General features: G+C 33.9%; 1 protein-coding gene across 1 annotated transcript; it reads left to right on the top strand.

Annotated features, from left to right (window-relative positions):
* Positions 1-13,376: 13,376 nt before the first annotated feature.
* LOC110412649 (protein GL2-INTERACTING REPRESSOR 1) lies at positions 13,377-13,751 on the top strand. The gene has a single exon (XM_021423240.2). It carries the CDS (start codon positions 13,419-13,421, stop codon positions 13,551-13,553), a length of 135 nt encoding a protein of 44 aa, XP_021278915.2. The 5' UTR covers positions 13,377-13,418; the 3' UTR covers positions 13,554-13,751.
* Positions 13,752-14,417: the final 666 nt, after the last annotated feature.

Here is a 14,417-nt window from a genome sequence, read left to right as displayed (position 1 = left end):
TTGCACCAAAAATCTCGAATCAAATGATACTTGAGGGGTGATCATAATATGAGGTACTTCCACAATTTTTCCTTTGTTAAAGAGCTTAGAGATGTGGTTGCTAGTCATTTTGCAAAACATTATAAGTGCAAGATAGTGGTAAGGCTTAAAAAACTTAACTGTAGACTGTGTAGATTAAAGACCCAATTCGCATCCTCCTTTGAACTTTCGTCTTAGAGATTGAAATTTGGGATGCTATCAATTCTTGTTATGATAACAAAGCTCCGGGTCTAGATGATTTTAATTCTAGTTTCTTTAAAAGCTAGTGGCTAGTCATTAAAGATGATGTGATGATGTTCAATTATGATTTCCAACAAATGGGAATCATGGAAAAAAGGTGAACGCCTCCTTCATCACCTTGATTTCCAAGTGTGCAAACGTTACTACTCTCAATGATTATAAGCTGATAAGCTTAATGGGATGTCTTCACAAGATCATCTCCAAATCTCTTGCTTTGGGATTAAGGAAGGCAATTGATGAAGTTGTTGGCATTAACCAATTTGCCTTCATTCAGAGTAGACCATTAATTGACTATGCTTTTATTGCTAATGAGATGATTAATTTCATTAAGAAAAATGGTAAAGGGTGTATTTTTCTTAAGGTTGAATTTGAAAAGGCCTTTGATAGCATCTCTTGGGAATTTTTAGATTTGATCATGCAAATTATGGGTTTTGATAACAAATGGCACTTATAGGTTAAATCTTGTATCTTAGAAACCTCAATTTCAATTCTTGTTAATGGCTCACTTACAAGGGAAGTGTAAATAGGGAAAAGATTAAGACAAGGCTAGCTGTTCTTTCTCATGCTTTTTAATCTTGTTGTAAAAGCCTTTAGTGCTCTTATATACAAAGCGGAGGACATTCAACTCATTAAGGGAGTGGAAGTTGGCTCAACTAGCACTAGTGTTTCTCAGCTTTAGTATTTTGATGACATGGTAATTCTCTATGACCCGAATCCTCTTTATCTTCTTAATATTAAAAGATTGCTTATATGCTTTCAGGTGGTTTTTGAGTTGTAAATTAATTTCAAGAAAAGCTACTACTACAGTGTGGGCATTGATCAACAACTTGCCAACCAATAGGCAAACTTGGTGGGATGTAAAATTGGTAAATTCCCTATTAACTACCTTAGACTTTCTGTGGGGTCTATTTTGGGCTCAATAAATATGTGGTAGCTTGTTGTCTAGAAGTTAGAAACTAGGCTTGCAACTTGGAAGGCTAATATCTTATCCATGGGTAGTCTTATTACTTTGTTGAGGTTTGTCATGAGTAGTATGCCATTGTTTTATATGTCACTTTTTCATATGTTAGTGAAGATAAGAAATACCTTTAAAAGTATCGAATAAAGATTCTTATTGGGTTGCCCAAATTTGATTAGAAAACTTCACCTTGTTAATTGGGCTACAATATGCAACAATTTGGGATCTTAAGGCTTTGGGCTGGTTAAACATGGTCCAACAAATAGAGCCTTCCTCAACAAATGGCTATGGTGTTATGGCAATGAACTAAATAGTTTTTGGAAACACATTATAGATGAAAAGCTTAAGTTAGATCATGATTGTCTTTATCGAGCCTTGATAATAGAAATAAGGCTCCATAAATATGGAAAAACATTGTGAAACCATTTAATAGGAGATATGATTATGATAACCTCATTTAGGATGGCATGTTTTTATCACTAGGTAATAGTAGTAGAATTAGCTTTTGGGATGGGTAATGGATTGGAAGATGCACTTTTCGTATCACGTTTTTAAGAATTTTCGGTTTGGCAATTAAGTAGCAAGGGAAAATTAACAATGAATGGATTGGCAAAGAATAGAAAGTGGAATTTCAAAGAAGAGTCTTTGGTTGGGAAAATGAAAAATGGGAAAACTTTGAAAAACTTAATTGACCAGAAAGTAATTGGTAGAGATTTCCCAGATAAACATGTAAAGATGTGGAGCCCTAAAGGTGAATACTTATCCAAATCTTTTTACTGTAATGTGATGCTTTCTAACACTTCTCATGCAAACCATTGGAAGTTGATTTGGTCTGGTCTGGGCCCTTATAAAATCAAGGTGTTTTACTAGCAGCTTGTGAGAAGTCATTTGGTAGTGAAAGAAACTCTTGTCAATAAAGGAATTATAAGACCTAATGTTGCTATATGCCTTGAGTGTAAAAGAGAGATGGAGACTATAAGTCATCTTTTCTTCACATGTGAGAAAGTTTGGCTTTTATGGCAACAATGGAGAGCCATGTGCAACATTAAATAGGTATCTCACTCTGACCCTCTAGTTTGCTTTCTTAGTTGGTTTTAACTTGCTACTTCTTTAAATAATGATTTGCTTTGGAAGATGTCTTAAGATGCTATAATTTGGGCTATTTGAATTACAAGAAATGATGTTGTTTTTAGGGGTAAGGACTAGGATGGTAGCCAAATTTTTAAACTTATCGAAGTTAGTGTGGCTTAGTGGATGAAGGCCAAATGGCCAAATCATAATCATTCCATTAGAGATCTTGCTTGGTTCCCCAATAAAGGTAATACTCCACAAAAGTCAAAAATTCCTAAACAAATGAAGGAATGGATTGGACCACAAAAAAGAGTGTTTAAGTTCAACATTGATGGTGCTTCTAAGGGTGGTTCAAGCAACTCTAGAATAGGGGCATCTTGAGAAACACATATGATGACACTCTTGCCTTATTTTTAAAAGCAATTGAAACCTTTTATGCTAGCAAAGTTGAACTTCCTACAATAATGGAGGCAATCCTAATTTGTGCCTCCTCAAGATGGAATTCCACGCATACTTTCCTCTTTGAATAAAATGCTAGCAACATTGTACAATGGATTCAAAACATAATGAATGGAAGGTTATATCGCTTGTCATTCAAATTCTCAAGCTTCTTGACAAGGGAATATGGTGGGAGATTAAGCATATATTGAGATCTAGTAACAATGTTGTAGACAACTTAGCTAAAGAAGGTGTTGCAAGACTTAAAAATCTATTGTGGGTTATTGGTGATGATCACTAACTTGTTTCTAGTTTTCTTTTCAATTTTTAGTGAACATGGCTGCCATTTTTTATTTTTAATGCAATAAGTACTCGTGGTTCTTTTCTTTTTTGGCTATGGACTTCTCTTGCACAAGAGTGGGGTTGTCCAGTATCTAGAAAATCAGGAAATGCCCTTTTTTCTAGGCATGGACCTATTTCTTTTCTTACTTTAGAGCCTGGTGGCATTATTTTTGTTAGCCATTACTTTTTCTCATTCTTTTTGTAAAGTGATATTTTGATTTTGTTAGTAATATATACCTATTATTACTTTTCACAAAAAAGATGCCCTTCCAAAAATAATCACAAGAACAATAGGCAAAGTTAAACAAGTAAAGCCAACCTTATACAATAGGTGGAAAATTTGGGTTAAGGCATGTTTAGCCATAGCCAGAGTGTCAGTTTTGGTACATGAAATGCCAACAAGACAATTAAGAATGAGGAAAAGTTTAAGAAAAAGGTGCCCGTTATCATCGTTATTATTCAATTTTGTGAGGGAGGCGTTTACTATTATATTGAGTGAAAAAGTAAAGCTCGATGAATGTAAGGGGATAAAGATTAGTCAGACTGCTTTATCAATCTCAAATCTTCAATTCATTGATAACATAATGATCATGTGTAAGCTTAAGTGAGAGTCATTATAGTGTATAAAAAAGGTCTTAAAATGCTTTCAACTTATCTTGGGGTTAAGAATCAACTTTCAGAAGAATAGCTTTTTTAGAGTAGGGATTAAAAAGAGAATGGGATTGACATAGGCTAATAGGATTAAATGCGAAATGGAAAGGTTTCCATCAAAATACTTAGGGCTTCTGTTGGAAGTGAGGCTAAACTTGAAAGAAATATGGAAACTTGTGATTGAAAAATTCGAGGCTCGATTGATGGGAAGAAAGAGTAGGATGCTTGTAATGCTAGGTAGCATGACTCTCATTAAGTCTATATTAACAACTCTACCAACTTTTTATATGTCTTTATTCAGAATGCCCATAAGGGTCAAACACGAACATTATAGGATACAAAGGAAATTCTTGTGGAGTGGTTCACCTATGGAGAGAAAAGTGCATTAAGGAATATAGAGGGCTAGGATGAGTGGATTTACAAGTTAAGAACATGACACTCCTCAAACAAGTGGATTTGAAGATTTAGAAATAAGAGGAAAAGCCTTTGGATGAAGGTAATTATGGAGAAGGGGGATGAAAAACCTTAAGTTGCTTATCCCTGTGACAGGTGGAAACTTAAAATAGTCAATGATATGGAAAAACATTGTGCGACCACTAGAACATAGAAAAAAATGAAACTCATTAGTAGGGGGGATAGATAGGGGTTATCTTGGGAGATAAAGAAAGCTTGGCTTTTTAGTCAGATGAATGGATAAAAAAAGCGAAACTTAAACCAACATACCTTGGGATTTTGCCATGGTAGTGAAAAAGAGAGTGGTTAATGAGTTTGGTGAATGGGTATGGGAGTCATGGCAATGGGAGATCAAGTTGAGACGAGATCTTTTTGGCTGGGAAAGACAGTAATGGGACCACTTATGTAGACTATGTAAATGATACTTTTTAATATTTAACCAAAACATTTCTTTTTTTTCTTAATCAAAATGAATTTTATTAATAAAACTGAAGAAATAGACTTGGTTTTCTCTACAATGAACATGTCAGAACTAGTTACAGATTAGTTATAACACCTAAGCATCAACATGCATAACAATTATACATATTTTTTTTGCTCAAACAAAGTCCATTTTATATATGTAGATAGTTCTAGGGGCTTCATAGTTCAAGTATTTGAACTGGAACAACAAAAAAAATATATGCCTTTCAAAGCCTATAAAACAGAAATAGTAAATAATAACAAAAGGAGTATCAAAACAAACAAATGACTATATGTCCCTGAAAAAAATAACTAGCAATCGAGTAGAATTGTAAACTATTGGAGCATTTTTATTTATGGGGATTATTCTTTTATATAATCTTTCCTTGTTAACTTTTTCCTTTACTTGCACCCTAAGGAAGTTTAGGATTAGAATACTTCCTTTTATATTATTTACTTTACTTGTACTCCAAGTAAGCCTTGTATATATATATATATATGTCTTCATCTTGTTACTAAAGAGCAGGATTTTTTTTACTCTATTCTTTTAAGTCATTTTATTTTTCATGCTATCAGAGCAAGTTACGAAACCCTGATATTTTTTAAATGGCAAAAGATGATGCAAACAATGACAAAAGCCAGAGTACTGAAGCATTGATGGTGAGTGCAAGTGCTAATCAAAGCAAGGTCATTAATGCCACTTCTCCATACTACTTGCATTCGTTTGATCATCCAAGCTTGATTTTTGTGACATGTCCTCTCTGTGAAAGTGGAGATAATTATTTCGCGTAGAGGCATAGCTTTATGAATGCGCTCTATTCCAAAAACAAAGTAGGTTTTGTGGATGAAAAAATAGAAAAACCAGATGTTGATTCTTTAGATTTATAGTCATGGATATAATGCAATGAAGTGGTTCTTTCATGGCTTACAAATGCACTTGCTAAGGAGCTTCAAGGTAGTGCTGTTCATGTTGAAATCGAAAGAGAAATATGGGTAAGGAAAATTTACTCAAAGAATTACACCAAAAGTCTACGATTTGAAGTGCACTATAACTCTATTACAATAGGAGAAATCCTTGATCTCATGTTATTATGGTAAATTAAAAACCATTTGGGGTGAGTTATGGGGTCATAATCCAATCATGTCATGCAAATGTGGATACACCTATGGTGTGGCAAAAAGAATGCAATCTATGCATGAGAAAAAAAAAGGTTTTTGATGGGACTTTATAAAGTATATTCAACTGTGTGGTCACAAATATTGAGTGCTGGCCCATTGCCAAATCTTGGAAGAGCTTACACTACTATAACATATGAAAAGAAGCAATGTTCAGTTACCATAACTTGTGCACCCATCATTGAAGCTATTACCCTATTGAATAAAGAAAATGAATTGTGACAAAGGAATGTTGATGGGAGTTGTGGCCAATTTCCATCTTGTATCCAATGTGGGAAGACAAACCATAGTAAAGAATTTTGTTACAAGGTGATTGGTTATCCAGATTGGCACAAATTTGGAAAGAGGAGTGACAAACAAACTAATAGTGATCAATCGCATTCCTGAGAAAATCAATCGGACGACGACGTTGCAATAAGCATGTCTTCAAGAGCTGCTTGTGCTGCCACTGTGAATAGAGTTGGGTTGCCTATCCTAGGTTTGACTTTTGTGCAACATCAGTAGTTACTAGCTCTACTAGGTAGTCATGTAAGATCAACAAGTAACTCATTTGCAAACATGGCAGCCTCTAATTTTTTCAGTAAGAGAAACAATAATGGGTTATAGATACAAAAGTCACAAATCATATAACCCATAATATAGACTCTTTATCAAACGTGGTATCTTGACTCAATATATCACCAGTATAAATTTATAACAATGAAACCATAGAGGTTCATGCTTTAGGCTAAATTGGTCTTGGAAAAAGAGTAATCCTTGAGCAAGTCTTTGGGGTCCCTAATTCTTATTTCAATTTGTTATCTATTAGTAAATCGACGCATGATTTACATTGTATAGTAGCTTTTTGGTCGAATTTTTTTGTGATTCAAGACTTACCCTTGAGAAAGTCGATTGAAATGGGTAAAGAGTGAAGTGCTCTTTATTACTTAGAGTTGATAAAAAGGAGAAGGCATTGACAGCCAGTGATTCAGTTAATGTAAGTTTATGGCATTGACGTTTGGGGCATCTACTAGTAAATCACATTCCACTGGTTCCTAATTTATCTATTTTTTTTATTACAAAAAGTCTTTATTTTGTGATGCTTGTTGTAAGGGAAAACAAGCACAATTATCTTTTCCTGTCAGTACAAATAAGACTATGCATGACTTTGACTTAGTACATTGTGATATTTTAGGCTTGTACAAACTAAAATCATAGATCTCACTATTTTCTAACCATAGTGCATGATTTTAGTTGAGCAACATAGGTCTTCCTCATGAAATACAGGTCAGAAACCAGAACGTACCTATTGTAATTTATTAATTAGGTTTACACACAATTTAACTAACGAGTTAAAATTATACAGACAAACAATGGCATAGAATTTACTCATGATGATTTAATGACTCATTATTTTGATCATGGCATAGAGCGTCAATCTAGCTATACAGACACACCGCAACAAAATGGAATTGTTGAGCCAAAGCATAGGCATCTTTTAGAAGTTGCATGAGCATTACGATTTCAAGCTCATCTTTTTATTTCGTTTTAGGCTGAATGTGTTCTTGCTGTGACATACTTGATCAATCGCATGTCACTCATTATTTTACAAAAATAAACTCCATATGAAGTTTTACTTATAAAGAGTCCCACATATGATCATTTAAGAAGCTTTGGATGTTTTTGTTATGGGCATATAAATAGCAAGTCATGTGACAAGTTTGCTCCACGTGCTAAATTGGGTGTTTTTGTTGGATATCCTAGTGGGCAAAAAGATATAGAATTTATGATCTTGAAAGAAAGAAGATTTATGTTTCGAGGGATGTTCTTTTTTTGGAAGACATTTTTTTATTTGTAAATCACTCAATAGCAAAATCTGTATAGTCAATTGATTTAGGTCGGATTACTAAATTGGATAGTGCATTCAACCATGCAATGCCCAATGTCACAAAACTTTGGCTTAATGAGTCATCTACAAGCGTCAACCCCACTACAAGCACAATTAGGCCTGTGTCTCATAACAACAGGTAGGTAATAGACAAACCACATCACCAGCTGTTGCACATGAGTCTACCATTATTGGGCCCACCTTATTCACCAATCTACATGAGTCTTTTCACTTACCAGCATTGGGTTTGAGTCAATTAGATCCGATTTGTCAACCATAACAGCCTTCTCATCTGACCTAATTGATTCTTACTTTGTCAATAAGTCTGAAACTATTGTTTCAGAAGATTCTCTTATTTTAGGCAGACAACAATGGCAAGTTTCACTTTTCTTTTTTGGTTATGATTATATTTTACCCTCTCTTTTGCTCGTTTAAGCATTATGTCGCTCCCATTTCCTCCTTCAACCAACTCAATGGTATATCTCTTCTCACAATTTATTTTTTACACTAAATTTTCTCCCAGTCACACTGCCTTCTTAATGGCCATCTCATCCACCAATGAGCCAAAATCATTTTTTCAAGCAGTCAAACATGGGCATTGGAGGGAAGTCATCATGAAGGAAATTTTCGCTTTGAAGGCAAATCATACTTGAACTTTGCAACTCTTAACCCCTCGTAAACAGGTTATCGATTCAAAATGGGTTTACAAAGTCAAATATCAACCAGATGTAAGTATTAAGTGCTATAAGGTGAAACTTGTTGCTAAAGGTTACATTCAACCTGAAGGTGTTGACTTTTATGAGACATTTGCTCCCATTGCTAAGTTAGTCATCGTATGTTGTTTATTGGCACTTACTTCGATTAAGCATTAGGAATTACATCAACTGGATGTGAATAATGCCTTTTTACATGGTGACTTGGAAGAAGAAATCTACATGAAGATCCCATAAAGGTTTTGCTAAACAAGGGAAGCAACGGGCTTGTCAATTACAAAAATCTATATATGGACTCCGTCAAGCATCTTGAAATTGGTATCACAAGTTTACCACTTCTCTTCTTGCTATTGGTTTTTGCCAATCAGACATAGATCACTCTTTGTCCACTTTCTCTCATATAGGATGATCTTTTATTACAGTTCTCCTATATGTGGATGATGTCATCATCACATGAATTGATTCCAATCACATTTCTAAGCTGAAACTTTATTTGGACGCAAAATTTCACATCAAAGATCTTGCCAAACTCATGTTTTTTCTTAAAATTGAAGTGGCATGTTTTCCAGCAAGTATTGCACTAAGCCAACATAAGTATGTACTTGATATCTTAGCCGAAAATGGCTTCATAGACTACAAGTTGGCTAACTCTCCCATGGAGCAATAACACAAGCTTTCACTTGAATCTAGTGAAATTTGCATTGATCTATAGCATTATTGTCGTTTACTTTATCTTACCATCACCCATTTAGATATTAGTTATGTAGTGCATATTTTTAGCCAATTTATGCATGCCTTATGATAACCACATCTTGATGGTGCTCATAAGTTGTTGCATTATCTCAAAAGAGCCCCAAGATAAGGTATTTTGCTTCGTTTCTAATGGTTCATTGTCTTTGCAAGCATATTATTATGCAGATTGGGTAAGATGTCTTATGACATGTAGATCCACTACTAGCTATATTATCTTTCTTGGGTCTTCTTCTATTTCATAGCAATCTAAAAAACAAATGGTGGTTTCTTGTTCTTCCATTAAGGTAAAATACCGAGCCATGGCCACCTTCACTAGTGAAATCACTTGGCTGATACAATTCTTACGAGATCTTAGAGTGACACACATTGCACCGATTCCTTTGTTTTGTGACAATCAAGTAGCTATTCACATCGCAGCTAATCCGGTCTTCCACGAATGAACAAAGCACATAGAAATAGATTGTCATTTCATCCGGCAGTACATTCAGTCGCAAACTATTGTTACTAGAACTATTTTTTCACAAAATCAATTGGTTGATATATTCACTAAAGCGTTTAGGTATGGTTGATTTCATAAACTGTTGGTCAAGTTGAGCATTTCTACTCTTTATGCTCCAACTCGAAAGGGAGTGTTGGAGGATCTTTTATTTATGGGGATTATTATTTTATATAATCTTTCCTTGTTAACCTTTTTCTTGCACTCTAAAGAAGTCTAAGATTTGAATACTTCCTTTTATACTATTTATTTTACTTACCTCCGAGAAAGCTTTGTATATATATATATATATATATATATATGTTTTCATCTTATTAATGAAGAGTAAAGGTTTTTTTTTGACTCCATCTTTTGAGTCATTTTATTTTTCACAAACAACATAAATAAGCAATAACAGCTCTCCATTTACGGAGTGATGGGGAAGTAAGTAGTCGGGGCAGCATCTTTTGTTTCACACAATAGCTACAATCTAAATCTCTCATCACCAGCATGCCTTAAACAAATTATGTTGATCAACATCCATTTTTGCAGGAGAGTCTGTAAAGAAGTTGTCACACCGCCATCCGCTGACAGGTAATGTCAACAAAAATGTTAAGATAATTATACAAACTGTCCAGTTAGAATTATTATACAATACTATTATCTAGTCTACATATATATATATATATATATATATATGTAACTAATCCTAATCTTATTCATATTCTAACTCTAACTAACAATATTATAATATAATTCTAATAAGATATTGTAGTCCAACTGGATAATATTATTATATAACAACTCTAACTAAACCAATTGTATAATTATCTTAACCAAACAATTATACATATTAGTCACCACAGCCTAGATATAATCTTAAAAAAAAGTCTTGAAAATAAGAAATTACAACTTAAAGAATAGGAAACACATTGGGCGGAATATTGTTACCAACATATACCGTAACCACCATCTTCTGGAAACCTTGGTTTCTTATATTCTGTGCTTCTTTTTAATAACGTATTGTATTCATGTTTCAACTTTCAAGTCGATGTTTATTTTTTTTTTTTAAAAATAAAAGCTTACATTTATTTAGCTCGATGAGAAACAGGCCTTTGAGTCCCAAAATGCATAAAATATGTTTACCACCATTTGGCACAAAAATATGCTAAAATAAGTGTGAATTAACTCATCATAGAGGCAACAAAACTGAAAGGGAAAGATCTATCGATGCGGCATACGGCGGGTGGTTGTCTTGGTGGGGCGGCTTTCATAAAGCCTAACTTAATGCATCTTTCGCCAAAAGCATATTAATATTTATTACAATTTGAATTTTCAACCTCATCTTAACAAGACGCATGAAAATGATCAAATCAATCACGGAAAATCCTTATATTATGTTAGGATTGAAATTCTCTCCATCACTTTAATCATCTAGATATGTTAAGGTATTGAAATGTGCTTTTAAGAGATAACCTTTCTCTAATTAAAAATTTTGCATATCAAGATTTCCTTAGAACTCCATAGGTTTCACAATTTTCATCACTCAAAATTATGGCTATTTAAAAGGAAAAAGGATAAAAACTGCAATTTTTAACCAAAATACTCGAGAATAAAAGAAGTTGCTCAATCTTTTTGCAGGTCAAGGCAAAATGTGTTGTTTCTGTATATGATGTGCATTCAAGATTAGTATATATGTTTAATCAATGAAATTTTAATTTAAAAAAGGAGTGGGTGATTATTGCAATTAATCCTCCTTTCCTTTTTACTTGTTTTCTAAGCGTACTGATACTTATCCTCAACTGTTTGATAGGGCAGATTTGATGTCAAACAATCTTTATTAACATTATCAGCCTTTAATCTAGCAGTTGAAATTGATGTAGCAAACGATAATGCCAAAGTGGTTGAAATTCCACTGCCTAAAAATGGGCAGTCATAATATTTCATTAATAAAAATGTTCGATACGCCACCTAAGTTAACCACCACCCCTTTTACTTTGACGCCATTGTATTAATTTTACCCTTTGCCTCCACTTTACCACTTTCAAACCAACCTGCAAGAATAATGAGGCAGAAAAAAGAGATTATCCTCATAAATTTGGGATTTAATTCATTTTATGAAGTAATTAATTATTTTGGTTACTCGGCTAAGGTAGCTGACCACTCTAAATGTATGCCTTAATTAAGAAAAAAAAAGGGAAAAGAAAAGAAGAAAAACTAATGTGCTAAAAAATCCCATTAACCTTCTTTCATTTATATAAATATTTAGCACTGCATTTAATTTCAAACATTTATAGCCACTAAACCATTCTTCTTGATTCCACAACCTCTAGACATAATTGCCCCTCCAATTCACCAACTATTTTGCCACAGCTCCCTTGCACATTAATTAATTATTTCATTTCTTCTTTTTGTAATTAGTTTGAGATTTTTACCAAGGGAAGTTAAAGATTTTTTACGTCCGAATGGAAGTTAAGCCTATTGTTTTTTTTTTTTTTTTTTGCACTATTTTTTGGGGAAACAAAGTCCACAATCATTTCCAAGCCGGGCAAGCTCTAAACATCTCAGCAACAAAATAGCTGAATTTCAAATGCCTAAGACTAACATCATGGTTGGTATTCCATTCCCCTTTGTTTCTACGTGAACACTAAAATTTTTGCAATGGAAGTGAACATATCAAGCGATACGGATGGCATTAATTATGTTAGTTTCCCCTTTTGTGAAATTTGGACTAAGAAAAGCAGCTTGGGAAATTTGACTTGAATACGTCAACAAACAGATAACAAAAACAAAGCGAGAAAATTCAGAAGAAAATTCCTATAGTAAGGAATGAAGGATAGGAAAATCATAAATGATGCCTTGCTATTTTCGTTTGCAACGAAAATTACTCAAACCAACTCCTCTGATCATCATTGGTGGGAGTATTTACAACAAAAATTTTCTCCTATCTACAAACATCTTGGCCTTTTTGTTCCTCTCTCGACCACCGTTAATCTGTGTATTTCAAGGCACCAAGTCAGACTCTTCAACCTCTTCTATCTAGTATTCAATTCACCTTCAATATCAGCTTGTTCTCCACTCTAAATTCTCCTTACCCTCCACTCCTACCCATAATTAATTAATTAACAATTAAAGCAAATCCCATCTCTCTCTCTCTCTCCCTCTCTCTCTCTCTTCCCCCAGAAAATCATTGCATATATAATGGTCTAAGCGGTCCAAAATCAATCTGCAGGAGATCCCAAAACTAAATATTGATGTGGACTAGTTTCTAGGGATAGAAGCATCATTCAGCCTTTTTTTTTTTTATCTTCTTCTCTGGTCCACACCATTATATCTACTGAGGATCATCTCGGTTGCTTCCAGCTCCCCTCTGCTATATTTTACCTGATTTTTCACTTCTTAGCCCTTCAATTTGGTAGTTGAAAGCTTCTTGCCAAAGGTGAATTATTTTGTTCAGTTTTCTCTCCATTTTTTTTCTCTGTTTTTTAGATTACTGCTTCATATCATTTTACTCTCAACTCCATTTTATTTGTATGTGATCATTATCAAACAGGTGAAATAAACTATTACAAACAAGAGACCAAAAAAAAATGAGTCGAAGAGAAAACAGTCCAAAGCTGGAATTGAAGCTGAACCTATCACCACCTAGGCTAACCAACAAGTTGGATCGCCAAACACATCGGTTTCCTCCTGGGAAATGTCACCTGAAAGCTCGTGCGTGTCTTCGGAGCCTGACGACTCTACGTCGATGCAATACCGAGTAGTCCTGAAGCAACTTCGATGGTGCTGGTTGGATGTCCTCGATGCCTCATGTACGTTATGCTGTCGGAGGTGGATCCCAAGTGCCCCAGATGCAAGAGCACCGTCTTGCTTGATTTTCTTAGCGAAGAGAACGCCAAAAAGGCAAGAAACTGAAGAAGAAGAAGAAGAAGAAGAAGTAGGATTTTTCTTCTTTCTTTCCATGGAACAAGTACAACTTACTTCTCTAGAATAGGCTTTTTTTTTTTTTTCTTTTTGTTTGGTTTTAGTTTCTTCTTTCTTTTATTTTTGCCAGCTTCTTTTGTGTTGGAATGTTTGAAGTTTTCTGCTAATATATATCTTTGTTTCTTTTCATATTCAGATGCTTGGTTGCCCTGTAAGCAAAAGAAAAGAAACACCGTTTACACAACATAAAGCTCTATTGTCTTAGATCGGATGTTACTTTTAGGATTCAAAGTTTTTCCCCCACTTTTCCTCCTTTGCAACCAAAGGAAAGATTTTGTTTTCTTTTTCTTTAGTTTCATTTTCAAATATAATTAAAACATCTTAAATTCATATAGTGCAGAGCCATAGATAGATAGGTAGCTACTTTAACACATTGCCTTGAGTGCAAGGTTTTAAGGCCTAACAATACTAACTTAAGCAACATTCACCCTCTTAACTGATTCTGCCTTAATTGGAGGGTAATTCAGTTTCAACTCCATGTTTTTGAAAATAAATATGGATCACTATGTATAACTAATACGTTTGTTTTAACCATCATACATTTGGGCTTTTGAAAATAACTCACACATTTATTCTATCTGATAATATGAATACCTTTATATATATATATATATATATATATATCAAGAAAAAGTAAGTAAAACTAAATGTAAATGTTTAACTTAAATCTCAAACATATTATAAATCTTTGCTATCTAATTCTTTTGTCTAACCTGCAATCTACACACACATATATGTATATATATATATATATATATATATATATATATATATTATGAATAAATCTGCAAGTGT

Source organism: Theobroma umbraticum, unplaced genomic scaffold (assembly GCF_002168275.2).
Source record: "Theobroma umbraticum cultivar Fairchild unplaced genomic scaffold, ASM216827v3 scaffold_95.0, whole genome shotgun sequence".
NCBI classification, from domain to species: Eukaryota; Viridiplantae; Streptophyta; class Magnoliopsida; order Malvales; family Malvaceae; genus Theobroma; species Theobroma umbraticum.
This window is presented reverse-complemented; position numbering and strand designations above follow the sequence as displayed.

What these genes read in the sequence shown, in the direction of transcription:
- LOC110412649 (XM_021423240.2), top strand. Translation starts at nt 13,419, where the DNA reads ATGGTGCTGGTTGGATGTCCTCGATGCCTCATGTACGTTATGCTGTCG.